Genomic DNA, 26,720 nt, shown 5'->3' with positions numbered 1-26,720 from the left:
TGAGTCTGCGGTTGAGTTCTTATTTTAATCAGGTCTGATTATGGCTCTTGGTTCAAATAACGGGGAGTGGTGAGCATGAATCTTGTTGTCCTATTACTGCCTCGGCTGCTTCTTTCCGCTGAATACAATGTTCTTTCAAAGACTCGTGTTCAATTACTGCATTTGAACAGCAGGACAGGACAAAGAGTGGGGAGATGATTTGCTGTCGTTCCAAGCTTGAGTTTTCAAAGCGGTAATCGTATCTTCTTACTCTGAAGATCGCGGAGTGAATTTTGGAATCACTTCAGATGGTTACCGGTTCATTCCTTTGCTGGTAGAAACAAGCAGCCTTGGCTATGCACATTGCTGCTGCTTTCTTTTCTTTTTTTTCCCCTTCTCATTTTGAAGTCCAATAAGAGAAGACCATCTGTTCTTCAAAACTGTTTCCCTTAAACTAACAGCCGCGGTCACTCCTGCACGCTATCGCATCGTCGGTGGCGCGGGGCTCCGCGCTGCCAATCTGCTGCTTAACATTTCTCATCAACTTCACGGAGCCGCAGCTGTCGGAGCTGACAACAGTTTGCACATTTCCAGCTCCTCTCAGCTCAGCGCAGCCCGGACCCAGCCCAGCTCTCTCCTTTTCACAGCCCCTGGTTTTGCCCACATTGTATTGAACCCCTCCTCCCCATCATGCTTCAGCTCCAGCAACTTCCAGAGTGCTTTTACTTGATTTCTTCGTGTTTGGTTTAAACACACACACGTATTTTTGAACTGCGTGGAAGGGAGAACAGCTCATTCTCATTCCAGTGGGTTATCCCTCTGAAAAAATAATGGCAAACTCTTGTTTCTGCCCTTTCTCTGTGTGGGAATCTTCCCCTCCTGCAGTCTGTCTTTAAATTCATCTGTTTTTCTTTTCCTCCCAGCTCTAATCACTGTCTTTTGGGCCTCTCCAATTCACAGTTCAAAGGAAAACAAGAATTATTTTGCTTCTATCTTGCATGGCCCCAAAGATGAGGCACGTATTCATGTTTCCTTTATTTCCCCAGCTCCGTATCAGAGCTGTTAGCTTTGCAGCTGAGCTACATGGCGTGGGGGAACTGCAGCTCTTCCATAGAGCCCCCCCGGCTCCTTTAGCAGAGGGGCTTTGGGAAGGTGCTATTGGGAATGCAGTGACATCTCCCTTACCCCTTACTGCAGTGGCTTCTGCAGCTTACTTTGCCTCGGTGCAGCTTGCACTGAAAAGAGGGATGGGGCAAACCAGAGGGTGAGGCTGCAAGGGAGGGCACTGCTTTTTAGAAATGGTTTCAACAGGTTGGAAAGGCTGGAAAATTGCAAAAAGAATTGCAAAGGACTGTCCAGTGTGTAAGAGAAGTCCCTCAAATGGGTTTTGGTTCCTAACTGCACCTGTAACACAAGAAGGAGAAGTTGGGCTCTGGGGATACCTGAACAGTCAGCACAGCTGATAGAGGAGCAGGCAGCACTTTCCATGAGCTGAATTGCCCTGCAAATGCTCCTCACTCAGCCATCAAGACCCAGCGGCCGTGGGCATAGAACTGCAGGGTCCAGCTTTCCTGCTATGGGGGACCTGGAGGTGCTTTGGGCTGGGGGCAGGTAGGGCACGCATGGCCAGATTTAGGGTTGTTTGCCCCAAATCTCCCTGCTAATGGGGACAGCTGGGCGGAGGGAGGAGTGGGATCATCGTGGTGGGGAAAACCAAAACGTGGTACTTGGTGCTCCTAGGGATTGCCCTTCTGCCCAGCCCAAGGACAGGGCCAGGTGCTGCTGCTCCCCTCATCCATCTCAGCACCCCCAGTCTGTGCCTTTCAAACTGCACCAGATTATGCAAAATGAGAACTGAGTGCCAAGTGCAGCATCGCCTGGCACACGGTGTGTGGAAACAAAGAGCTTGGGTTTCTGTCCCTGCAAGATTTTGCACTTCGTTTGGGCAGAATAAACCCCATCTATTCTTATTTCTTGATTTTGTATATACTGAGAGTATTTCAGAGGTGCAGCATCGCACCGGCCATAACCAAGTGTGAGCACCGACCTGTCTGACCACTCTGCATTTCCTGCCACGAACAGTAATGACAACAGAGAAGCTTGTGCTCACCATAGAGCCACTTGCTGCCAATGTGGGAGCTAATTTTTTGTAGCCATGTTTTTAATAAGCGTATTTCCTTCCAGACGAGGGCTGCTTTCCTGGGGCAAATCTGTGTCTTCTCAAGCAGCTGAGTGGGGGGTCCTGTCCCTTCCACACCAAAGCCAATGACAAATCCTATTTAATACGCTTGGATCCTGATGTACGTTTCTATATGCGAAGGCAGACACAAATTACCATATTTTATCAGGTCATTTAGGCAGCTCATCTCCTCCTGCTGCTAATTGTGGGCATTTGCTCCTCGGCGATGCAGTTTGTGCCTGTGAAAGCAAACACCCTCAATCCACTTTGCAGTCCGGTTGTGTGCTCCTCTCCTGTAAACACTCAACACTTTTTTAAAAGCCAAATGAGCAATGATGATATTGATTTTTTATTTATTTATTTTTTAAGCAGATGAGACGGCGGAGAGAATGAGTGAATGTTAATGTTTGTTTTCTATGTGACCACGAAAGCAGAAGGAACCCTTTGTGAAACAGCGTGCTGCTGTGCTGCCTGGTGAGTTGCAGAGTCCCACTGAGAGAATTTGGTGCCCTGTAAGGGCAACCCCATGTTGCAGAGACGTTGTCAGTGCGTTGGGGTGGAGCAGCTGTGATTTGGCTGCGCTGTTTTCTCCTTATCCCCGTGGATGTCAGCCCCAACAGCAGGGCGCTTGGGGCAGTTAGTTTGCAAATCGGGGGTGTGCAGAGGCTAAACCCAGCAGCCCAACAGCTCTGCTATCCAAGATGCCCCCGCGATCCCTTGGATCTCCCCGCAGCTTGGGGCTCGCTCCCCCTTCCCCAGTAGACCCTCCTGCGTCCATCCAGCTCCGGGCAGCAGCACCTCTGGGTGGGACCCCGCCCCCCATCCTCCAGGTGTGCCGCCCCGGGACGGCTCCGCAGCCCTCCGCCCCACCACGGTGCTGCCCCGCCGTCCGCTCCCGGTGCCCCCCGACGTCTCCCTCCCGTCCCACCATCCCCATCCCCGCGTGCCCCGTGGGGGCGGTCCGCCATCCCGCACAGGTGCCGGCGATTGGGTGGAATATGCAAATGCTGCTCTGACGTCAGGCGGCTCCGGCCCAGAGAGCAGAAATAGGGCCGCCCCGGCCCGCGCCGCGTACACGGCCGCCGCCGCTCCCGCCCCGTCCGGCCGTCCCGCAGGTGAGTGCGTTCCGCGCGGCCGTGGCCGCAGCGCTCCCGTCCCGCGGGGGGTTCCGCGCTGCCCGGAGCGCTGTCGCTGCGTGGGGACCGTGCGCTCTGCCGGGGATGCGCTGCCGGCTTCATCCGCTCTCGGAGAGCGATCTTCCCTCCGCACCCCGAGTCCCACAGCGTGGGGAAAAAGAGGGGAAGGTTTTTTTCCTTAGGGTCGGGGCGGTCCCCTCCCGGCGTAGTGCTGCGGCACGGCCCCGCACCGGAGCGGGCGATGCCGACGTCCGCGGTGCTGAGCGTCCCGCCGCGGTCGCGAGTGGGGATGGCGCTTCCCCCGGCAGCCTCTGGGTGGAGCTGTGGGGCCGGAGCGCCCCGTCGGGTCCGCGCGTGGAGCGCCCCGGGAGCGGCGGGGGGACGCGGGCGGCGTTCGGAGCCCGGCGGCTCCGTGCCGGTATCTCACCGTGCGGTTCTTGCTGCTGCCGATCCCGGCCGTGCTGTCTTGTCCTAAACGCTTTCTTGCCTTGAGAACGAGTCGTTTTGCGCTGTTGCCGCTCGCTCAGCCTCGGAGCCGCCCCGCAGCACTACGGCTCTGTCGGGTTCGGGAGTTTCTTCGTGGTCCTTCGTCTCCACGGGGCTGATGTTTCCCAGCGTTTCTTCCTGGGAGCGCTGAAGTGGTTTGAAGAATTGAAAGTGAAATATTCATTGAAATATTCATCAGCGCGCTCCAAAGCGATGCAGCAGTCGTGCGTTTGGTTGCAGCGAGTTCTTAATGCATCTAAACTTTGTATCCGAGGGCGCAGAGAGCTGGCTGAAATCATCGCCTTCCCTCTGCTTTGCTGAAAGGCTTTTCTGGAACGGATCTGTCCTGAATGTTGTAACTTTCTGACTCTTGATGAGAATTTCTGGATGTCAGCGTTACTTGCAGAGCCTAGAAATGCTGTTTTAGAGGAGGCTGAAGCGGTCAGAGCTGTTGGTGGCAGAGGAGTGAGGATCAGGTTCTTATCTGGTGTCATCAGAGCCAATTTACAGAGGTAAAGCTCTGGTCCGAGTGCTTTCCTTTTGCTATGGCAACAGCCATTGCTTCAGGTAATTAACTTGATTCTCATTCTAATGTGGAGCTCGTTAGAAATTATTGAAAGCTATTGTGAGCTATTAATTTTCCGGCCCTAAAAAAAAGTCTGAAAACAAAGCTGCGATTGAAGGAGCCCTGAACAGAAAAGCCATGAGTGGGTTGGGCAAATGGCTGCATCTCCTTGTGGGCACCCTCGAGGAGTTGTGAGCGCTGCTCCTGCAAAGGGGAGGAAAAAGTTGGGTGCTCCGTGCAATGATCCGGCAGCCTGACTGATCGCTGTGTGTCACGGAGTGCTCGGAGCAGCTCGGGGCTCTGCGCTCTGCTGGCCCTTGTATCAGTCCCTGTCTTTTCAAGGTGACCCTCTTTTTGCTTGAGCAGCCCCGAGCCCTGTGCTGGTGCCTTTGGTTTGCCATCTTGCTGTTGTTTTCTTCGTTCAGGTGCGTTGCACTGATTTTCGTTTTTCTCCCTGCATTGGTTTGTGCATAAACCCATCTGAGCACAGGTTGGACCAGTAATGGTGCTGCTGGAGCAGCTCCTGGTAAAGCAATGCCAGCTGCAAGCCAGGCTGCAGCTCTAGATCAAGGCAAGGAGCTACGAGCTGCTGGTGGTTTTAGCTTTTCTGTAGCACAAAAACATGGATGGCTTTGGAAGGAATTGCCCTGAAGCCAAAGGAGATGTGTGGTGCTCAGCTTTGTTGAAAATAGTTGGGTTTAATTCTGGTGCCTGCATTACACTGGAGGTTGGTTGGTTGCTCTCGCATGTTGCAGAGAGCAGGTGGGTGGCACTTCCCCCTCCCCCCTTGGATCCCAGGGGGCTGCTCCTGTTCTGCTGCAGGTATTGCTCACTGTTCCACCTGTGCAGCAGGTTGTTTCATGCCGGGTCTGTGTTTGTGAGCTTGGAGTGCTGTGGGCAGTGCTGTCTGTGCGGGCTCATCTGCAGGTCTGTGCCTTGCTCAAGTGAGAAGGCTTTGTAAGCTTGGATGCATTTACAGCGATGATCCAAAGCCATTCGAATTTCTCTTTACTTTGGGGACTGGACCACAATCCCATGGCTGTGCTGTGTGGGGCAGCTGTGGATCAGGCTTTGCAAGGGGGCTGTGGTTTGGCTGTGACACAGGTGTGTGCGGCTCCGTGGTGTAAATGGGAGGGAGCTTTGGGATGTCAGGTGACACAATCACTGTGAGACTTCGGTTAACTCTTGCTTGGTGTTTATGGTGCATACTTGTTGCTTGCTTTGAGCTATTTAGTTGCATAGTAGTATGTATGTCTTTCCCTTGTTATGAATGGGAGCAATTAACGTACTGTCAGTTGGTCTGCAATGAAAATAAGTGATTTCTAAACTGAGAGGATGTTTGACCAGTTCCATTAAATTCCACATAAAACCAGCATGCAGTTGCTGCCCTTTTGGCTTCATTAGTGTTATTGCATCTTAATCCAAAGCATCACAGTGTTTTCCAGCAGTTGTTTACTAAATACACATGAAAGTGGCCAGCTCTCTGTTTTGCTCCAGGACTGGGATTTCAAGCAGCATACGAATGAGAGGTCTCCAGAACTGCAAAGTGAGAGTATTTGCTGTGATGCTATCAACAGAGCATACCAAGTATCTCTGTAAAACGTGAGAAATAGTGCTGCTCTGCAAGAGCAATCCATAATGTAACAATGTACTTGTAGCTTATTGATATAGTGACTTTGGTTTATTAAACATTTATTTGTAGCCTCAGTAACATTACATCTGAGGCTTCTAATTGGAATTTAGAAAGGCTAATAAATTTTGATTTCATCCTGAGTGCTCTCAATTCAGGGTGTTTACATTAGTGCTGAGGAAAAGCGATGCTTTAACTGCATGGGTGAGTGGTGTGCAGGGACTGCTGGCGTTGCTGGCAGTGTGTCTGGGCAACAAACAGACCAGGGCAGCATTGGTGTGAATGGTCACGGCTCCAAAATGAATAGCAATGCACCAAGCCTTGGATTTACCCTGCAGCAAATATGCAGTATGAAAGCGCTGTAAAATGAGCTCTGTCAAGGCAAGGTATGTCACAGTGACTTAATACAGCTGGGCTTAATTTTGCCATTAGCAGGTAACATGTCTTGTTAATGCATATTGCTCAAACCGAGCAGCAGCCTGTCACTTGCATGTTATAGAAATGCCATCTCCTGCTTCATTAAGTGGTCATTATGCTTCGTTATGGTCTGTGTTAGCATATGCTGTGAAAGGTCAAAGCTTCCCTCAGCTCCTATGGAAATGGAACCAGAGGTGAGGACTCGTTTGGTATTTTCTTTATGAGAAGTAATGGCATGGTCTGGAGCTGAGGTGCAAAGCTCTGTGGCTGGGCTGTTCTCCTGGAGCTGGCTGAACCTTGGGATGCTCTTGGCTGCTCTTCCAGGCATTAGCTCAGGGTTATGCATGTAAGCAAATATGCAGCAGTTTCACCTGATAACCCTATGAGTAGCTTGCATTTGTATTCTTCTGAATTAAAAAAAAAAAAAAAAGAAAAACAACCCACTTTAAAAGCCACTTCTCACATCTTCTGAATTTCCTGCCAGTGAGCAGGGTGAGAGGAGAAATCTCAGCCTCGGGGGGTGACATAGATGAAGGTGGGAGAAATGCATCAGACCTCTTTGGTTCAGGATTGCTGTGGGTCTCACAGGTTCTGGTGGGGTCAGGGACCATTGGCCAGGTGCAGTCACCTGGGGGAGGCATGGCAGCTCTTGTGTGCTGGGTGCCAGCTGGAGCCCCAGGCTGTTGGCTGCCCCTGCGGCTCTGCTTGGGGCAGCGACATCCTCTGAATGTGAGAGGAATAATGATTTTTAGTCACACTGCCCTGTTTGGTGTGGTTTGCTGCTTGTCACAGGTCTGGAAATCCCAGTGCTCCAGTTCCACAGGGGTTGTGCAGGAGCAGCATGCCCTATGGGGAAATAGCTCGCAAAGCTGTTACCGAATGGGAATTCATTGCCTGCACACTGATGGGTGCAGAATAGGAAGACTGTGTCACACTGAACGTGCCATGGGAGTCTGCAAAGCCCCACCAGCAGTTAGGAAGTGGAAGTGGGCTCTGTTGGCTCCCGTCACTTTCTTGAATGTGAGCTGGGTTTTATTTTGTGACTGCTTCATGACTGTTCTCTTGTTTTCAACAGATGTGAAATGATGAAGTCAAGACGTTTTCTGTTGTCTCTCGTTTTGCTTGGGGCTTTCCTGTCATTCACAAGGGGATGGATGGACTTGGATGGGAGCAGAAGGCTGCACTCAGACCTGGGGAGGCTGCACCAAGAGGTATGGTGGATCAGCTGCTGCTGCAGCTCCTGTCTGTGTTTGTGCTGTTCTAATGTTTTCTGTACTGTGAAAACAGAGCAAGTGGAGGCTTATATCCCTGTCTGTTTGCACAAAGCACCTGATGAGGAGATCAGTTGAGAAGTAGTGATTGCATAGAGATCATGAAGCATGAGTAGCTGTAGCTCTGGGAGTAAAACTGTGCATCTGGTCCTAGTGGAGATGTGGTCTCAGCCCCCAAGGACTTTATGGTACATTTTGTCCTGGGTCATTGGGACAATTGAGCTAAATTTAACAAGCAAACCCTGACCTGGATCTATTTGGGTCACTGAGACTTCAGGTGAAACCTGAAGAAGTCCTTTCCCTGCTTAGCCAAAGGGAAACTGAGTCCCGCGTTATTCTGAGCTTAAAAGGCCACAGGATCCTTGCTGCAAAGCACAAAGCCAACAGGTACTTACTAAGGTGGTGGTGTGGCTGTAATGAGTGACAGTGATTTTGATCCAGCATAAGGGGACCTGAATGAGTGACCTGAAGGGGAGGTGGGTGCATCAATGCAGCATGGTGATGTTCACCAGTGTTCAAGCCCTGGGATTGTGGTAGTGGTGAAGCAGCTGAACCCACTCTGTGCTTAAGGTGACACTGTTGGCTTTCCTTGGGGTGATGCTGGTTAGGAGTCTGTTGTGTGTACCGTGTAGGCTGCCCTTACCAGAGTTTGCATTGTGAACTCTCTGCTCAGATTCTCACTTTGCTGAAAGAGAGGCAAGACAGCAGGGCCATAAAACTCCACAAATGTGGTTTTTCATGAGAATAATAAAACTCTGAATGCCGGAGCAATTTTAATTATTTAATGAATTTCTGATTACCACAGGTTTGGTAAATGACTGCTCAAATGGTTGAAAGTGGGATCTGTTGGGGAGGCAAGGGGGAGGACACTTTGGTGTTGTTGGACTGCCATTGCCTCAAACACTTGTGTGCTGGCAGACTCATTAGTCAGTGCCAAGCTAAAGATGAGCCCATGATGGATTCCAGCAGTGCTCAGATCTATTTAAGTCTTGGGATTTTTTGTTCTACTCGGAGAATCCCATTTCTTCTGGCTGACTCCCAACTACAAATACCCGTGTTTGTGTGCTTAATTTCAGTACGGCAGCCTAAGGGCACTGAAAAAGGCGCTTTCACTGTTTAGCTGGACTCAGGCTGTCCTTTGAATGGAGTTGAATGTCGTGCAGTTCTGAGTTCTGCCACAGGTGCTATTTCCTTGAGGTATCCCTCCTCTGTTCTGCAAAAGGGAAAGAAATGGTTGCTCTCCCCTCCCCTTGTATTTTGTTGCTGTCTGGAGTCTCCATATGCAGGCAGTCTGACGTTAAGCGTGTTCCTGTCTTGCCTTGGATCATGGTTGCCCTTCTATTAAAGAAAAAGGAATTTTCATCTTAAAATAAAGTCATTCTTCACTAATACATGTTTGCTACGATTTCTGAAAGTGTTGCCCTGAATAATTAAATTCATTACTCAAATGATTTTTTTTTAAATATAAACTGTAGAACTATTACAGGACATGAAAGGCACTCATTCATTTGATCTTGCTCTAAAAACCATGAAGTTATTGCACCAATTACTTGATGTTGCTCGAGGTGAAAGGATCTAAGCTGGAAATGTATTTGTTCCGATGTGTACAGAATTGATAGCAGGTGTGCATATTAAAACTTCTAATGTACAAAGGATGCAGTTAAAATAGCTTCAAGGGGTGTCAGAATGCAGGTTTTTAATAAATTAACTGCACTGAGAGCTTGTTCCACAAAGTGATGCTTATGTGGTGCGGCACCAAACACCAAAATGAATCTGGATGCTGAATGCAGCTTTAAGGCAGGGCAGTGAATTTGAGAACTGCTGTTTCCTCTCAAAATGCATTTATTATCTTTCAGAAAAATTTAGTCTTAATGCATTTTGTAACAAAACAAACCACTTAATCTTTTTCTAGTGCTGTTTGGCTATGATCAGATGGGAGTTCATCTCCCGAGCTGGGTAGTGGTGGCTGTTGTTTATCCATGGGTCCCATGGCATCTGGCAGCTCAGAGGCTGCAGTCTGTGCCATCCTGCCATGCTGCCCTTGGTTCATTAGGAATGTTTGTTAGTTACCAAGTAGGTGGCCGCTGATTAACATATAATTCCATTAACACGCATTTAAAATGTTGAATCACAAATGGAAAAGCTCCTAGCAATACCAAAATTGCTTTAGGAATATGTAAAGGGTTAATTTACAGGTCAAATAATTTGGAGTGTGCTCTGATCTGAAATGCCTACAAACTTCATCAAAGCGAACGCTTGGCTGTGGGTCCCTGACCTCCACTAATTCTTGTTCCTATGTAGATCGCAACGAGTTTACTGAATCAAAAACATTACTTAATTTATGTTCAGATTGCCAAATCGATTTCTTCATGGTCTGTTGTGGAATTATTGCAGTTGTGCTTTGCATTTATAAAGGGAAAAATAAGCATTGAGGCCACAGGCTGCAATATACAGCCCTTCCACATGAGAAATTAACTTTGTAGCTCTGCACTGATGTTTCCCTGGTGCTCAGCCTTCCACCTCTCGGATTAATGGCTGTTCCTGAGAAGGGATTTGTTTTCTGATGCATTTTTAGTCTTGATTTGGAATAGCAATAAACATGTGGATGCGGTCTGAACTTCCTTGGGTATATAATGAATTAAAATAGGAAACCTAATTAAAAAGGACAGTGTTAGTACTGCACTGAATGGCATCAGCTTGCCTGGTCCGCGCTAATTCTGGAGGATGTTGCTGTTGCTTTTGCACTGTGAAACTTCTCAGGCTGCTTCCACAGGGTGCTCTGACAATCCTGCAGCTCCTGGGTGCTGCACGTGGAGCACTGTACAGCTGGGATGTGCAGCTTTCCAGGATAAGCCATCATGAACCAAGTCCTTCTGAGCAGAGTATGTGTCAAAACTGCTTAATATATAGAGCTCACCAGCTCTGGGGTGAGACTTATGAACTTTGCATTCGGCAAAGTTGTTTTTGTGCTGAGGTTTGTGCAATGTTTGGATGTTACTGATAGCTCCCAGATCAGTGTGAGCTCGTTGGGTATTTTGCTTCTTCTGGGCCACAGAACCAGAACTGCTCTGATTTTGTAGAAATAATCTCATTCAGCTTGGGTTCCTTGATCATTTTTGCCTACAATTGTCACTTTATGCCTTTAATTATATAATCAGCCTCAAAATATCATGTGTAGCTGTGCTAAGTCATTTTTATGTTAATAGCTGTTGAAAGCATATTCTTTTTTTTAAGGTTTTACAGTTTTCTCATTGGCATCTGGAAGCTTTCAGCTGTGTAGATTATCTATTGTTTGACTTGCTCATTAGTTGTTACTTGTGTGGCACCTGAACTGCTTAAAACCTGCAAATAATAAATGTCACCTTCACCTGCAGTGTGACTGCAGCCAGCTGTGTGGTGCCAGCCCTCCTGCACAGGGTGAGCCATCCCTCTGGTCCCCACGCACAGCCTGAACTGTGCTTCTCCAGGAGCATCAGTGACTCCTGAAACTTCTAATTACCTGCAGGTTTTTTGCATGTTGTTTCACTTAATGCTGCAGTTGAAGACTGCAGCTGCTTAATCTGAGCAGCAGGGGAGTGATGGGGACAGCTTTGTGCTCCTTCCCAGTAAAGTTTTATATCTGAATCTGGCAGGGAAGGGAGCTGAGCACTTTGGGAAGTAATGTGCAAAACTGGAAAGGTTTTTGATAAAAAGCTTTTGCTTACAATTCAGATAGAGGTGTAATTTAGAGCATGAGCTTTGGGGTAGGGCAGGTGCAGTGTGTCAATTTTACATGCAGCTGAAGATCTAATATCCTGGTATTTATTTTAGGAATTGTTATTAGTAATGTATTCTGCTGTGTGCTCTTCCTGCCTGTAGGTCAGTTTGCAGAAAGGAAGGAGAGAAACAGCTGAATTAAAATCTGTGCTGGGCTCCAGCCTGTCCCTGCTTTAAACATTAATGAAGGTGAAAGGAGACAAACACGGCCGACATTTATTTTTGTGTCACTCGGCTATTTACTGATAACTCACTCCTTGTTAGGTGCATATGTGGTGTCTCAAACTGCAACTGTTGCTTGTAGACCATTCCAAATCTAAACTGGTATTTTATCCCTTTGGGTATCAGCATATCCACAGCTGAGAGTACTGTGGAATATTTTCATGGTGCTTAGGATATGTGTTAGGGTCCTTTGAGTGGAGTTGGGTTAGGTTAATGCTGCCTTCTGAGGAATGGAGGGACTGTGAGGGTGGGGGTACCTGGCTCTGCTGAGCGGTGGCACAGGCTGACCAGCAGGAATCAAGTTTGCATTGGTTTCTGATGTCACAGTTAAGCAACTGTGAAAAATCGTATCTAGTTGGGGAAGTGCTGATAGATGCCTGAAGCAGACCATAACATCAGAGTAAAACTTATTTAGCAATTTGGGGGAAAAAAAAGTAAGCCTGAGACAATTTTAACTTGAGTATGATGTGCTGGAGGGTTATGTTTTCTGATATTCTCTTCAGAAGTTAATTAACCTTAAAATACTAAGTACTGTTATTTTTTTCTCCCAAATGTAGTGTATCTTCCATTCACAAAAGGCTTACAGCATGGCTTTTAAGGGAAGGCAGCGTGACTTAGAGTACTTCTCTAGCATCAACCAGGGCAGTTCTTGGCTTTTTAGATTAGAAAGGATACTTTTGTGTACTTGGAATTCCTGAACCAGGCTTCCCGTGAGCTTCCTGATCACAGTGTGGACATTTATGAAGCTCTACCTGAGCTTCTAATCTGAAGTCCAACAATAGTGAGTAAAATCAGAGGCAGTAATTATCTCAGTTGGTGACCAGTGGTGTGAGCAGATGATCATGTGGGATGTGGGGCATTAAGGATTCTCTCTTTCTTATCAGACAGGGTAAATCTTTTTTCCCTCTTGTGCCTGGATAGAAAAAGTGAGGTGGGTGTTCTGCCTCATTAGCATTGGTTTTTAGTGTTTGTGACTGTAAGCATAAAATGCTGGTTGTTAAAGCAAGCTGCGCATTTGTCCTAACAGCTGCATGTGCTGCAGCCCATACATAGAGTGTCTCACCCACCCTGTGTTATGTGTCTGTGCAGTTTTCTAGACCTCCCACCTTGAGATAAGGAAGAACATGTTCTGAAGGGGGCAAAACATGATCCCTAGCATAGCACTGTGAATAGAACAGCTACTTCTTTATTAATTTGCTAACTGAGTTAGGGCTGTGTGTTTGGAAATAGTACAGCAGGTAGGCTGATCCTGGGAGCAGGTCCCTGGAGACTTGGTGTGTGCAGATGTAACGTCTCACTTTGTGATAGACCCGAGTGCAGCTGCCTGTGCTGAATTTGCTTTATCTAAGTGCAAAGGGCTGCACTCTTGTCTTAAGTACTTGGTAAGAGAGTTGCTACAGTCCAGCAATAGAAAAGAACAGTTGCAGAAGGTTTTCTGCTCTGTTTCGGTGGGTTATGAATGTACACTACACATCAATTACAAACAGAGTATGAAGTGCTATTACTTACTGTAATTCTTGAGAGTGCTGGTCTCTGCATGCTTTTCAGCAGTGTTTCAGGATAGGGAGCCCTGTTCTTGCACTCCCTCTTTAATCAATCACTAATGATTGCCAGTAAATCCATTTCTAGGTCCTCAGCCACCAAGCAGTGTTATATTATGTATTCCGTATGTGTAGTTGCAGTTAACTCTGTACAAATCTTTTCTGCCTCCCCGTATTTGTCCTGAATGAAATGTGATTCTTATTCCAGAAGTACTCAGTGCAGCCACGACTCAGCATTAATCGGGAGCCTGTAACACAAACTGGCTATTATGTCTTGGCAGGACATCTCAATGTTATCTTCAGAAAGACCATCATTCCCTTTTTACAAAGGCAGAAAAGGACTTGCTGCAAAAAAAAAAAAAAAGTCATTAAATTGCACGAGTGTCATGCATGAATGTGTGTAACATTTCCATGCAGCAGCTAGTGGGGGAGTGAAGTTTTAATAGGAGGCAGTGAACTGTTGCTCTTTTCTTTCTTGTTCCATCTAACCTAGATAGAATTAATAATTGTACTTAATGACACTGCAGCTGCTCTGATTTGTAGGCGCTGGTTTGGTTAGTCTTTCAGAGAACAGTTTTCCAGTAGGTAGTTGCCTTGTGAAAAGCAATGCTGGAGCAAACAGACTGCATTGATTTCCACATAAACAATGATTAGGCGCTTCAGATACAGAGCAGAGGGGCCTTTTGTTCTGCGTTCAATTAACTGACTTTAAAAGGGAAGGAAATAGGTGCTGAAATTGAGCCTTGACAAATAGAACCGCTCTATTGCATTAACGCTCCAGTTTTCATGAAGTTTTTATAGAAGGGACAATTTTTTTCCACTGAAAACATATGATCTGATAAAACTAGATTTTTAGTTAAAGGAATTTGCAGCCACCAAAAGGTTGCTGTGAAATAAGTCTAATATATAACCATCTGCTTTATGGCTTCTGCAGAACGCTGTTCCTCAGGCAGTGCATCTGAGAACTTTAATGGCATTTTATCAACATGGTTTGGTTCTCTGGTAATGCTATCAGAACTTCGGTGTTGATTTACCAGAGAGCAGCATCTTGCACTTCAAAGAAGGGCAGGCTGCTCCTTTTTGTGGGGCTCACTGCAGTCACAGTGTGCGTCACAGCGCTGTGCCTGCGGCCAGCAGCGTGTCTTAGCCGTGTGTTGGATCATTAATAGAAAGGTCGCCTCGTTCAGCAGGCCCTCAGGGAGGGAAATTAGCACCATTTCTTATTTTCTGTGCTACAGAAATGAAACGATGAGGCTTGGGCAAACTAAGAGCAAAACAGGTTCTTGCTGTAGCTCCACTTGGAGGGACCGATTTGTTTGTACCTGGAGTTGGTGCCTTTCTGTGGCCACTGCAGTTTTGTTATGGCTGTCAGGTATTTCTTTTCCCTTTCTCAATTCCTGCCTACATTTCTGCAGTACTGTCTGCTCTCAGTACCGTTGGCCTTTTCTCTGTGAAAGATTGTGCATCAGGAGCTGATATTCTCCCAGGTAACGATGTGATGCTTTGCAGCGTGGCCTCATGTTCTCCTGTTGAATTGCCATCAAGATGTTTCTCTGTATACTGTCTGGGTTGGTTCTGGTTTGGTTTTTTTTGATAGTTTACATTCATTAGGGCTTATTATAAAGGGAAGCTGTGTGAAAGAAGGGAGAACTTTGAAGACCAACCTTTGGTGTTGCAGCTCTTTCATGGAAATACCAAAAGGGTATTTAATACAAGAGAGTTGACACTTGAATTTTTTTGTAGTGCATGATTGTCTTTTCTTTCTTTTGATCAATATAATAGTCATAATTAGTTTTACTGTTTCTGAGCCTTTGAACTGCAGAGAATTCAAGCAGCTTGTTGCAGCGAGGGACTCCAGGGGAACTTTAAAAGTATTCTTCCCTTTTGCATATATTACACAAAAATGGGCTTAATGATAGCAGGCTGTGTCTGGGTTTTTTCATCCTGTGCCCCACCTCTCAAACTAATATTTTGAAAAGCTTTGAGAGGTCCCTGGAGTGTAACTGCCTACACAGCTCCGAGCTTTGCTGCCTAAAGAGGATAAATGCTTTGAAGTCTGTGCTAATCCTGACTGCCGTTTCATATATTTCTCAAGATCACTGTGGTAGAATCCCATGGGGAATAACGAATAAATGTTTTTATAAGCAAATACCCCCCTTTTATTGTTTATCTCCAATGAGATAACCTTCCAGAGAGCCCATTTCTGCCTTTCTGATCGTCTTTTTGCTGAGAACTTTGTTTTCCAGGCAGCGTGTCTGTCCCTTGTAGGGGAGAGAATCTTCCTCTATGGTGTGTCCACCAGTAATGATGATGGATGAGCTACAACTTGTCACTGGGATGGAGCAGGCCTAGCCCAGGTGCGTGGTGGGCTTCGTCCTCAGCCTGCAGTGAGGGCCAGGCCCACCTGTATGGCCTGGCTGGGAGCCCCAGTCTCACTGCTGGAGCCTGGGATGACAGGCTAAAAAGGGCTGGAAGCAGCTGCAGCCATGTAGGGTGTGTTGTGCGTTAAACCCCTCATGTTGATGTGATCCTGCTTGGTGCCCCCAGGCTTGGGGATGCAAGGCCTGCAGGAATGAGCAGAGCAGGTGCTGCTATTACTCTATGAGCTTGTTTTGCTTCTGCTTATTCCTACCTTCTGTCATTTAGAAAAGCTTTGTTTTCTTCTCGTTGTGTGCTCCAGCAGCAGCAAGTGGATTTCATGACACGCTGCACTGTTCTACTTCCCTTTGTCTGATCATGGTCTGCAGGGAGTTATTTGTAAGTGCAAGCAAAGCACAAATAAAAACTGTAATAAGCATCAGGTGGGTCAGGAGGCTCAGGTGGCTGGGAAGGCTGTGTGTGTTATTTTCCTATCAAAAGGAGGAAGGAAAACACCTTTTTATTTCATTCTCAGATAAACATCTGAGAGCAGTGAACACTAAGGGGGTGAAATGAAGTTAAATAAGGCGTATCTGCAAGACGAAAGGACTCCGTAATGAGTGTTTATTGCAGGGCCACGAAGCTTGCTGCTGTTCCCTGTGTCTGTGCTGTAGGGGACATGGATAGGAAAGCAGCTTTTAAAAAAGGGAGGCAGATGATCAAGAGGTAAGATGTTAGTGAGGTTCTTCTAATGCAGCAAGGGCAGCCCTGCTGCTGGCACCTGTGCTGTCATCTGATGAATCCCCAGCTTCTTTGGTGGAAACTGTGCTCGCATCCATCTGGGCATCTTCAGGATCTTCCAGCTGTAGGATTGTGCTGAGGGGGGCTGATCCTGGACCAGCAGGCAGTGTCCAGGTGAATGTGATAGCAGGTAGCAGAAGGGATGGCCTTGTGGAGTCCTCTGACCCTGCTGTATTCAGTTCTGGATACAAGAAATAATTTGAGTGATGGAAATTATAAGCATTTGTAATTAATCTGCAAATAACTTTCCCGCTTGGAATTAAATATTTATTACCCCGGAGTATCACCATTAGTATAAGTAGGTAGTGTTGTCTGGGAGTGCAGTACCCACTGGGACTTTAAGCAGTGTGTGTCTTTAAAAGTTCTGTGGTGGGAGGTAGCAGGAAACAGAGCAGGTGTAGGTATGCAAATATTGAAGTAAGTGTGAGTACCGTGGTTATTCTGAAATTATTCAGGTATTTCAGACAGGTCCTGCTAAAAATTTCTATATCTCCTTTCCCCTGTGATCCCAAATTCTGAGTATATGAATAAAAACAATAATAAAAAACCTTTTAACAGCTGAAAAATATAATAATCAATTTTAGGTAAGATTTTGTGCTCTATCGTGTAACCTCCTGAGTTGCTCCAGGTGATGTATTAATCTACCAAAATATCTGTGAACAAACTGAAATGATGATTTGCAATTACCCAGTTACTGTGTAGAGCTTCCTAGATGCCTCCCTGTGACAGTGACTAATGTTTTTAGGGATTTCTGCTCTTGCTGCCTTTGAACAATTCTTGTACTTCTCCAAAAATCACAAACAATTCTCTTTTTTCCTTATAGGTATCTGGAAGGTTTGAAGTCACAAGAAGAAAAGGTAGGGAAGTTTTCTTTCAATCTGTTTGTCGGTGTTGAGTCTTCTTGCAGTGACTTCTTAAAACAAACATGAGTTTACACATTTGAAAGGGTGTTCTGCTGCCAGGTTTCAAAGGCTGCCTCCTAGCACTTGCCTGACAGATTTTTAGAGTAGTGACTTGGAGGTTTCTTTAAACGCAAAGTTGTTCTTTCTGCACTGAATTGCATGACAGTCTTGGGGATGCAGGTCAATGCTGGAGTGCTGGCAGAGGATCTGAACTCTGTCCCTGGGAACACTTTAGGGGTGGAAAAAAGGCCTGAACAAGGCTTTCAATGTGCTGATGTGTTTCAAACCCCCCCCCCACAAAGTGCCTGAATGTTGAACATGAATTTGCTGGTGCCCTGAGCTCAGGTCCTGCTCCTGCATGCTCTTTTGCATTGGTGTTAGTAACTGGTTGCTTGCTGCTATGTGCAGCTCATTGATGGTTCCTGGCAGCTGCATAGGATTTGGCCATCAAAGAGCTCCTTCTGGTTACTCGTTTTTGATTTTATTTAGGCAAAGTTTTCTGGAAGCTTTCATGCAGTTTAGTTTCATCTCTGTTGGTATAATGTGAAGTGGGAGGCACTTTCCTGTTGAACAAATGAATGCCTTCCCTGTTTTTATTCAGTAACTACTTTAATTCCTTCTGGCATCCTGTATATCAGAAAAAGGTTGTAACTAGCACTGTTTTATCGTATAAGTGAAAAGGTCAGGTACAAATGTAACTTGTCATCTGGGCAAAGATTGGTTTTCCTGTGTCTTTCATGGTGGTTGTGGCTCTCCAGGCAGCCCATTGAGGCTGAGACAGCAGAGGGACTTGAACAGCTTAAATAATAGCTGTTGCTGTAGAAGTTTGGTTAGCTCAGGTTTTTGGCACGTGTATATTTGGCCAAACTTCTGCCAAATGATCTTCTACCATTTTTCTAATGAAGCTCTGTTTTATCAGAATTCAATCAGCCTCAAAGTGAGGAGGGCCCTTGGGTTGTTGAAGTGGATCAAAGACGCAGAGAAATGCTTCTGCTTCCCAGATGTGGAGGCATTTATCTAACTGTAAAGTGTGTGGTGTAGTTCATTACTGAGGTACAGACTGGGTCCAGTCTTGTGCTGATGAAAATGGATTTAATGAACAAATTTTTGTGGGAGTACCACAAATCTGAGTTCAGATGTGATTTGGGTCTCCAAAGTCTACTTACCATTGAAAGGATCCAGAACATCTAAGAACCCTAATAGCAAATTTTGAAAGTAATACTGAGTTTATGGATTGTGCAGGTGCTTTGAAAGCATTCCTTGAGAGCATTGATTGGATTTTGAGTTCAGTGGCTCTAAACACTGAATTTCCAGGCTCGACTTGTGTTTGGAGGATGTGTCAATTTCTGAACAGAAAACACTTTGTGAGAGAGGAACAAAAGCTTTTTATATTGAGTGAGTTATCTGTCAGGAGGTTTAGATACAGGTGTGAAGGGGAGTGGAGAAGAGAATGGTAGCCAAAGAAGACTCTGCCCTTCAGTCTCAGAAATGAGGTGTCTGAAGGACTGTAGACTCCTTGGAATTCAGGAAGAAAATGCTAACATGGTAAGTACAGGCTGGTCAGTAAAGCCATTGGTTTTGCTAAGCTGCATGGGGATTTCTCAGCAGTGATTAAGGATCTTCATCTCTGGACTCAGTCCTCAGTAGTTCCTGTAGAACAATCCAACAAGTCTCCTTCAGGAGCACGATGAGTGTTCAGTGTTTGCCAATCAGATATACTTAGGCCTAGAAAAAACAACATGAATGTCAAAAAATATATATGCGCACAGGAACTGATTATAAACTGTTATATTATGTGATCTGATTTTGAAATGGAGGCTTTTTTTTCTTTAGTACAGCAATCAGTGTGGATCATGACTTTTTTTACTTGAGACTCACAAGAGGTTTGAGTGGTTCTTTTTGGGGAAGGTGAATGCTGTTCCCTGTCTCTGGTGCAACGTCTGGCTTTGTGGTTGAAAGCTGATAAATGAAACTTAAAGGTATCAAACAGAAATCACCATAAATGAGAGCCGTAGCAAGCACTGACTCTCTGTACTTATGTCTTTCAACAAATAGTCCATTAATAGGCACTTGATGGTCAGTGCTGCCTGGACTAGTAGGTTTGTATTTCTTAGATGTAAGAAAGATGTGAAAGCTCTTCTTTTTTCAGCTGTGGATAAGCCTATTTAAACTGGGATGCTTTTGGTTTCTAAAGTCAGGACTGCATATGCTGGAGAAATTTTGAAGCAGCTCCAAAGCCCATTACAATCAATGAATGACTTCCTTTGGCTTCTGTGGGCATGGGATCAAATATAATTACATGAACTTTTAATTGCTGTGGTATGGAGGGTAGATGCCTCCCTGGCTGCAGCTGGCAGCCACCTTCCTCTGTGATGTTTGAAGACTGGTTTCTTTCTGAATTTAAGGGGCAGAGGCAGCAGATCTGTTTTGTTCCTGGGATGTCGAGCTGGTGTTTGGTTATTATCCTTTGAGACTGAAAATGCTCTGTGAGCTGAAAAAAAGCTCATTCTGGTGGCTGATTAGAAGCTGCAACAATATTTTTGTACTTCCCGTTTAATCCTGTTGCGTTGAAATTTTGCTCTCAGACATAACTCACTGCAGTTTGCATCTGCATTATACTCCTATAATGGAAAAAAGAACATGACACGAGACACAGGATTTTGGGATGCCTTCTTTAAAGAGAAAAACAAAACCCAGCGTGTGGTTAATAAGCACAGGATTTGAATACCATTTTCTTGCTCTTATAAACTCAAGTCAGGGAGCAAGTTAAAGCAGGCAGACTTTTCCAAACTATCCAATGTTCTCCCATTTTCTATCTAAATACTTTCTGATTATTTATTCTGTGCATCTACACAACCATGCCTCCATGCAGTCCTTGCAGTGTAGATGCAGTACTACCTCCAGAGTTCTACTTTCTGGATTATTCTCATCTCAGTGCCTGCTGGCACTATCAGTGTGTGTTGAGCAGATGAGCTCCCTGCACTGGGGAGGCGAGTTGAGTTTGATCTGGCCTTTCTGTCCAGGTGTGGATGTTTCTGATGTCAGATGTTATCATGAGGAAACCAGCAATAAAGAAAGGAAAATTGAGTAAAAATGTTAATAGCCTGTATTTTTTATATCAGTTGCTGAGGGTAGTGTAAAGATGCAGGAGGACTGATTGGACACAGTGGGGCAGGAGCAGAGGTTGGAAGGAAAGCTGCAGTTCGTGCTGACCAGACAATGATGGCAGATGCTCCTACTGCTTTTGGCAGTGCAGGGCTAAAGGGTGCTCACTACTTGGAGTAAGTTGTAAGCAGACTAGAACTGTATGACCACATGTGTGGATAGACACTAAGGAGAGAACTGGATTTTCAGACACAAGCAAAGCCATGCTGAATTTAATGGACCTCTCTTTGTTTTTACTAGCTGAGGATCTAGTCCAAACACGTAAAACTTTTAATTTGTTTTTATATTACTCACAATCATCCATTCAACAAATTAGTGTCAAAAGATGCTTTTTAAACCATTCAGCCAAGAAGTGTTCGAGCAGATTGCTTCCACTCTGTTTGTCCATATAATCTTAAATGAGATGCAACTCCAGGCTTATTCAAACAGATGACATCAAACTACCATGAAGATCCAGACTTTGGCTATCTTTTCAGCATTAAAGGGATGAAGCCTTTTCTTTGAAGTGTTCACAAGCTCTGTATTCTGAAAGTCTTATTTGTATTTCTATATATTTAATGATATGGAATCCTCATTGCCGCAGTGAATTGCTGGTCACCATGAAGAACTATGTTATAGAAAATAGTGAAGTTGCAGCAGTTTTTTAGTGTGCATCAGTTAGCAGCAGTGGAGGATTCCGCCAGCAGCTTAAGGAATATTTCATTACTTGCCACTTATGCCCTAGATGAAAAACCCAGTCATGGTTATAAAACAGTAATGCTCTTTAGAATGTCTGACTTCATCCTTTCCTTTTGCACATCTCCACCTATCCACAGAAGATGAAAGGCTCTCAAAACTTGGCAGGAGCAGCAATTTTCTCTCCTCAGACCCTTTGGGAACACAACAAAGTGATCAGCTGTAATTTCTTTTGTAGTACATCACCTATTAATTTCCCATCCTGTTGTTCTCTCCTTACTGCTAGAGTCCAAGAAATCTGTCCTCGTTCTGTATGGCCTGGTCAGATCTCCTGGAAATCAATAGCTGTGCTCCAAAAGATCATGGCTGTCAGGCTGTTCAAATGACATCTAGATTTAAAGGTACTGCACAGATGTTCATACCTCTGTGTGCATGCTATGTTGGCATGCTTCTGTAGAGGCAGACTAACCCAAACTGGGAGTGGAGGCTGGACAAAGTTGTTCACTCCCACATATGTCAGCATTAGTATTTAATTATGATTTGTTGTATTTTATGGCTGTAGGTGATGTGGGTTAACAGAGGGAGTAAAACTGTGTGGAGGGAGAAGGATCCAGAATAGGTGACACATTTGCTGGTGTTAGGCACAGTAGTTAATTAATCAGTGATATGAGTGGTCCCATACTGCCTTATTGTAGCTGTCAGCACTGCACACACATGTATGGGGCTCTGAGCAAGGATGAGTGGATGCAAACACCTTCAATGTTCTGAACAAAACCTGAGCCCTTTCTAGAGCTCGATCAGTCTCTCCATGAAGAAATTCTTCCTAATATCCAATCTAAACTTCTCCTGGTGCTACCTAAAGCTATAACCTTTTCCTGTCATTTTTCACCTGAAAAATACTGGTGGCTTCCTTGCTGTGACCTGGCTTCAGGTGGCCCAATTTCATCAGTCGTTCCTTTTCAACTCCTGTTTTCTGGTTCATTTGTTGATGTTGTCACCTTCTTGTGTGCATGTCTAAGAAACTCGCTGTCCTTTTTGCCTCTGAGTCTGGCATTCACTTAGGAACCTGTGCACCTGTCCAAGCCATTTTCTTTGGGAGAATGCTGTAGAAACAGTGTCAAATGCTTTACTAAAAACCAGGTAAATAGCATCTTCAGTCTTTCCCTCATCTATTAGGGGTGTCATCTTGTCATAGGAGGGGACCAGGTGAGCCAGGCAGGACTTGCCTTTCATAAGCCTATGCTGGCTGTGGCTGATCACTCAATTGTCAGCCCACAGCACAGAGAGAACAATTGAAATGATCTGCTCTATAATCTTCCCTGATACTGAGGTCGGGCTGACAGCCTGTAATTCCCTGGATCCTCCTTCCTGCCCTTTGTGTGGATTGCAGTTGCATTCCCTGATCTCTGTTCCCAGCCCTCCCCTGTCAGACAGGGCTGCTGGTAAATTATTGAAGTCAAATACAGTTGTTATGCAGCCCAGTGCATGATGTGGAAGCCTCTCTCCTATTGGGAGGGCTTGCACACAGTGTTGAAAGGTGCATATTTGCTGGAAACCCTGAGTTGCCAGAGCACAGTACAATGAACTGCTTTGTGAGGGCTAAAGAAAAATGAGCAGGTGTTTCTAGTAAAGGCAGCAGAGTGTAGTATGTAAATATTCTTCAAGTCTTTTTATCCACTGTGTCTCAAACCAGTAAAATAGCAGACTGCAGACTTACAGTCAAAAAGCTCAACATCCAGGATCTCTTCTGGTCTCAATGAATTTAAGTCATGATTTGAAATATGCTGCTTAGGCCACTTAATGTGCAAGAGCACGGTATATTTTCAGCTAGGCTTATTAGGTATCAGCGTGCTATTTCTTCCTAAACTGAGCTTTTATCACAAGGCAGAGTAATTAAGTTAATATTCTAGGGCTTCAACTCACTGCCCAAACATGAGATAAATGAAGACAGAAGTTGCCCTCTTTGTTCTTTCTCAGTCAGGGAGCCCTAACCAGGTGGCTGTAGCCTTTACCTGTGATGGCAGTGGTGTGCCAAGCATTGCCCTGGTTAGCTCAGCTGAAGCAGCAGGGAGTGCTAATGCTGCCCTCTCATTACCCCCTGGTGCAAAGGCAGTGGCTACAAGGTTAGCATTGATGGATTTTGCAATATTGGGGTTCAGTGTCATCTTCCACTGTGTCAAATCCCCACCAAACCTCAGGGGCAGGCTGGCCAGTGCTGCAGTAGGAAATACCCTGCTTAAATGAGTGGTTTATCAGGGGGCTGTGTTGTATTGGCAGGTGTTCCTTTCAGGCTTCCAAGCCAGATTTCAGCTCAGTGATTAGTATGCCAGTATATTTTTTAATAGGAAATAATGAGTCTGTAAAATGTTCCAGTTGTTCTTGGTGTTTGGGAAAGAAAAATCTCATGTGCATAAGGTGAAGCAGTTACTTTTCTAAAAGGGTTTTCATTATGCACCTAACGGCGCATTTACTGTATTTGGTAGAGCAAAATAGAGCTAGAATGGAATGAATGAGCCATTTTGGTCCATTGGGTAAACTCTGAAAGTTAGAGCATTTGTAAATATGTATTTTGCCAGCAGAGCTGATTGGTGATTCTGAGTCCGCTCCAGTCTCAGAGACAAGTAATCAAGGTTTAATAGCCTTCCATAAATATTTCCTTGTTTGTCACAAGGCAGTAGTTATTTATCTATGCCATACTGCTTGTTTGCTGTTTGATGAGATCTGTAGGAGAATATGAGAGCAGTTAGTTGTTTTGCATGCAACTGTAAGGTATCATAACCACTGAGAGCCGCTTCCCTTGTGGGATGAGGTAGAAGGGACAGGCTTTGTCTTTGCTGAGACAGTAGCTTGACTGAGGTCCTCACATCCCAGCCTCTTCTCCTCCCTCTTCTTGCCCTTGCCTCTCTCCCAGAAATGCTTTGTCTTATGCTCACTCCTTTTAATCTCCCAGTTTTGGTGAGGTTAAAAATGTGCCTTCCTTCTGACTTCTGTTTGCCCCTTCAGCATTCAGGAGAGCTGAATCCCAGCCCAGCTGTACTTCTGGTTACAAAGAAAACTATTGGAAGCTGAAGAAACCAAGCTACCTATTCTGGTGGCATGAAATCAGTGTGCAAAAAGTGATTCTGGACCCAAAGGACCTATAGATTTCAGAGCCTGTTCTTTCAAAAGGGATAAGCTGGAGCCTGGCTTCTAATTTTATTCAGTGTATAGGTTCAGCTCTGCTGGGTTATCAGCATCTGTTGCTGTAGTTTGTTGTATGAAATAGTTGGTAGAAAGACCCACAGCTGAAACGCACCTTGTGCAGCCAGCAGATAATAGCTTGAAGTTATGCTCCAGCTTGGAGAATAAAAAGTACAAGGAGAAGAAAGTGCCCTGTTCTCTATCTGCAGAATTGGAAGTTTTTCAAAATGTCACTCCTTACAAGATTTCAATTTAGCTTCTCATTGCAACTACAAAGCAAGTGGCAATAGTCTGCAATGACCTTTCATCTATTTGCTTTCCTTCTGCCATTGAAAGTCCGTGATGTGAGCTGCCTATCCTATGAATTTACTTTATATATTTGAATGATTTAAACTCACTTTTTCTCAGAGTTAGTTAAGTTGGATCTTTTATCCTTTCTAAGTTTTCTGTTTTGTTTTTCATAGTCCTTCTTTTCACAGACTTATTCTTTTTCTAAAATTATTAGTTTTTTCTTAAGTTACATCATAGCCCTGGATTTAGGTTTCTACTCTTCCTTATACCCCATTAAATAAGTTCATCAACCACATTTAGCAGATCCAACAGTATGGCAAACTTTATTCTCTGGGAATAGAGTCAATGAAGCCAGAAATTGGAGGCAGCCCCATGCAGCTGTTATCAGCACGTCTGATTCTACTGGCACCCGTGTCAATGAGGGATGATCCGTTGCTAGAGATGTTTGTACAGGGAAACAACACTTTGTAAAGGATGGGATTGTTGCAGTTAGCTCAGCCGTGCTGCCAGGCATGTGAGCTGGGTGTTCCTGTGGCCATAGCTGGGAAGATGCTGATGGGGATGTACCCAGCATGCAGGAGTGCAGATTTGAGCAGCATCTCAGCTACAAGGGGAGTTCAGCAATAAGATGACTGTATGAGACAGAGAAAACACTAAATGGACTACATTATCTTTATCATTTAACTATACAGAAATGCCTTATATCCCAATAACTGCTTCTGCCACTGTGACAGGGTAAGCTACCATCATGGACATGTTTGTGGTGGTCTGTTAGTCTCAAAACCATTGTCAAGCCACTCCTTGTTGCTAGTCCCAGAAGAGGCATAAGAAGAGCCCATGCAGGTACCTTGAGTTATCCCTGAAGCCCTGAGTGCTCTCAGTACTAAGCACCATCTTAGAGGGAAATTTCTTATGAAGTTTAGTGGCAAAGGAATGTAGAAAGCAGAAAGTCCCCTACTTCCTTTTTGGGAATAGAATAAATGCCTCCCATAAACCTTGAAGGTTTGTCTTTGGACAGCATCTCTAAATGTATTCAAAACAGGTCACCTGGATTAGGGGCTTCATTTCATTAAGTCTAAGTTTGCAGTTGCTATTGGAATGTTCTGAAGCATCTCTGGGGAGCGTGGAAGTGCTGGGGTGCTAATCCAGCTCAGGGTGAGCTTCGAAGAGGTTTCTATTAGAATGCAGTACTACTAAAAACAACTCCTTACCACTTTTTAATGTTCACCTAATATAAGTAGCACCATCAGAACAAATCCTCGCTGATCTGTGTATCAGGGGCTGTAATTCACTCTTCAAAGGAAGTGTGCTCATCGGGGCATGTTTATCAGTGCTGAGCTGTATTGCAGCTGCTTAGGTGACCCCATCATCTTTCAGACATCTCTAACTGTGCACCTCTAGTATTTTAAAACAGAAGCAGTAATTAAGTCCCCTGCCTTCTCCCTCACCCCTCTCCCTTCCAGCAGGCAGGAGCTCTGTGATTATTTCACAAGGTGTTTGTTCACCGGAGGGGAAGAGTCTGGTCTTGCTGTGAGAGCAGCTCTGCATGCTGTCCTTGCTGAATGCGTGCCCCAACATGGACTTTTGCTATGGACTTTTTTCCCTGTTTATTTGGAAAGCCTGAAGCATGATTTTCAGCTGCTACACGTATCGCAATTAATAGAATGAATGACATAACAGAAATACATTTTGTTGTATTCATTTAACAAAAGGAATGCAGGGAAAAGCAGTAGAAGTACCCACCTTGTTTTCTTTTGTTTAGATAAACCAATATTGTCTTGGCACTCTATTGATGCTCTCCCTTTTCAGAGCTTCCATTTCACCTTTGTGGTTTGGCAGCAATAAGCTTCAAACTTCCTTTAAACCAAACCTACTGGTATTATTTCAGAGGAATTCCCATGGGATAACAGGATTTCTGACAGAACAACAATATTGTTCCTTTCAGAAGACTGCCTTAAAGCTGAGGAGGGAGGGGAGGGGAGTGAGGCTGGGCAGCAATGGCAAGGCGTTCTAGGGGGAGGCAGCACCAATGGGACAGCCCTCCTACCATTACTGGCCCTCATCTCTGTCACTGGGAATTATGTCCATTTCACTTAGTTAACTGGGATCTTAATTCTTTGCACAAGCAAAGTCTCAGCAAGTTGTAGCTTATGAAGCTACCATATA

The 26,720-nt window shown here is 45.2% G+C and overlaps 1 protein-coding gene across 6 annotated transcripts in view; it reads left to right on the top strand.

Annotated features, from left to right (window-relative positions):
* Positions 1–2,553: 2,553 nt before the first annotated feature.
* LOC107320088 (follistatin-related protein 4) overlaps positions 2,554–26,720 on the top strand; it is a 177,360-nt gene continuing 153,193 nt past the window's right edge. For 2 of the 6 annotated variants that reach the window (XM_015875595.3, XM_015875592.3), the window contains exons 1-3: positions 3,230–3,273; positions 7,468–7,603; positions 17,165–17,198. In XM_015875595.3, the coding sequence (XP_015731081.2) occupies positions 7,475–7,603; positions 17,165–17,198 (163 nt within the window). In that variant the 5' untranslated portion in view covers positions 3,230–3,273; positions 7,468–7,474. Of the gene's footprint in view, positions 2,633–3,229; positions 3,274–3,638; positions 4,348–6,199; positions 6,362–7,467; positions 7,604–17,164; positions 17,199–26,720 lie in introns of those variants that run through there. The other 4 variants (XM_085518732.1, XM_085518734.1, XM_015875593.3 and 1 more) reach the window with 4 other exon arrangements.

Source organism: Coturnix japonica, chromosome 18 (assembly GCF_054131305.1).
Source record: "Coturnix japonica strain WE chromosome 18, WE-NBRP24, whole genome shotgun sequence".
NCBI lineage: Eukaryota > Metazoa > Chordata > Aves > Galliformes > Phasianidae > Coturnix > Coturnix japonica.
Note: the sequence above shows the minus strand (reverse complement) of the source record. Positions and strands in the feature narration are given on the sequence as shown.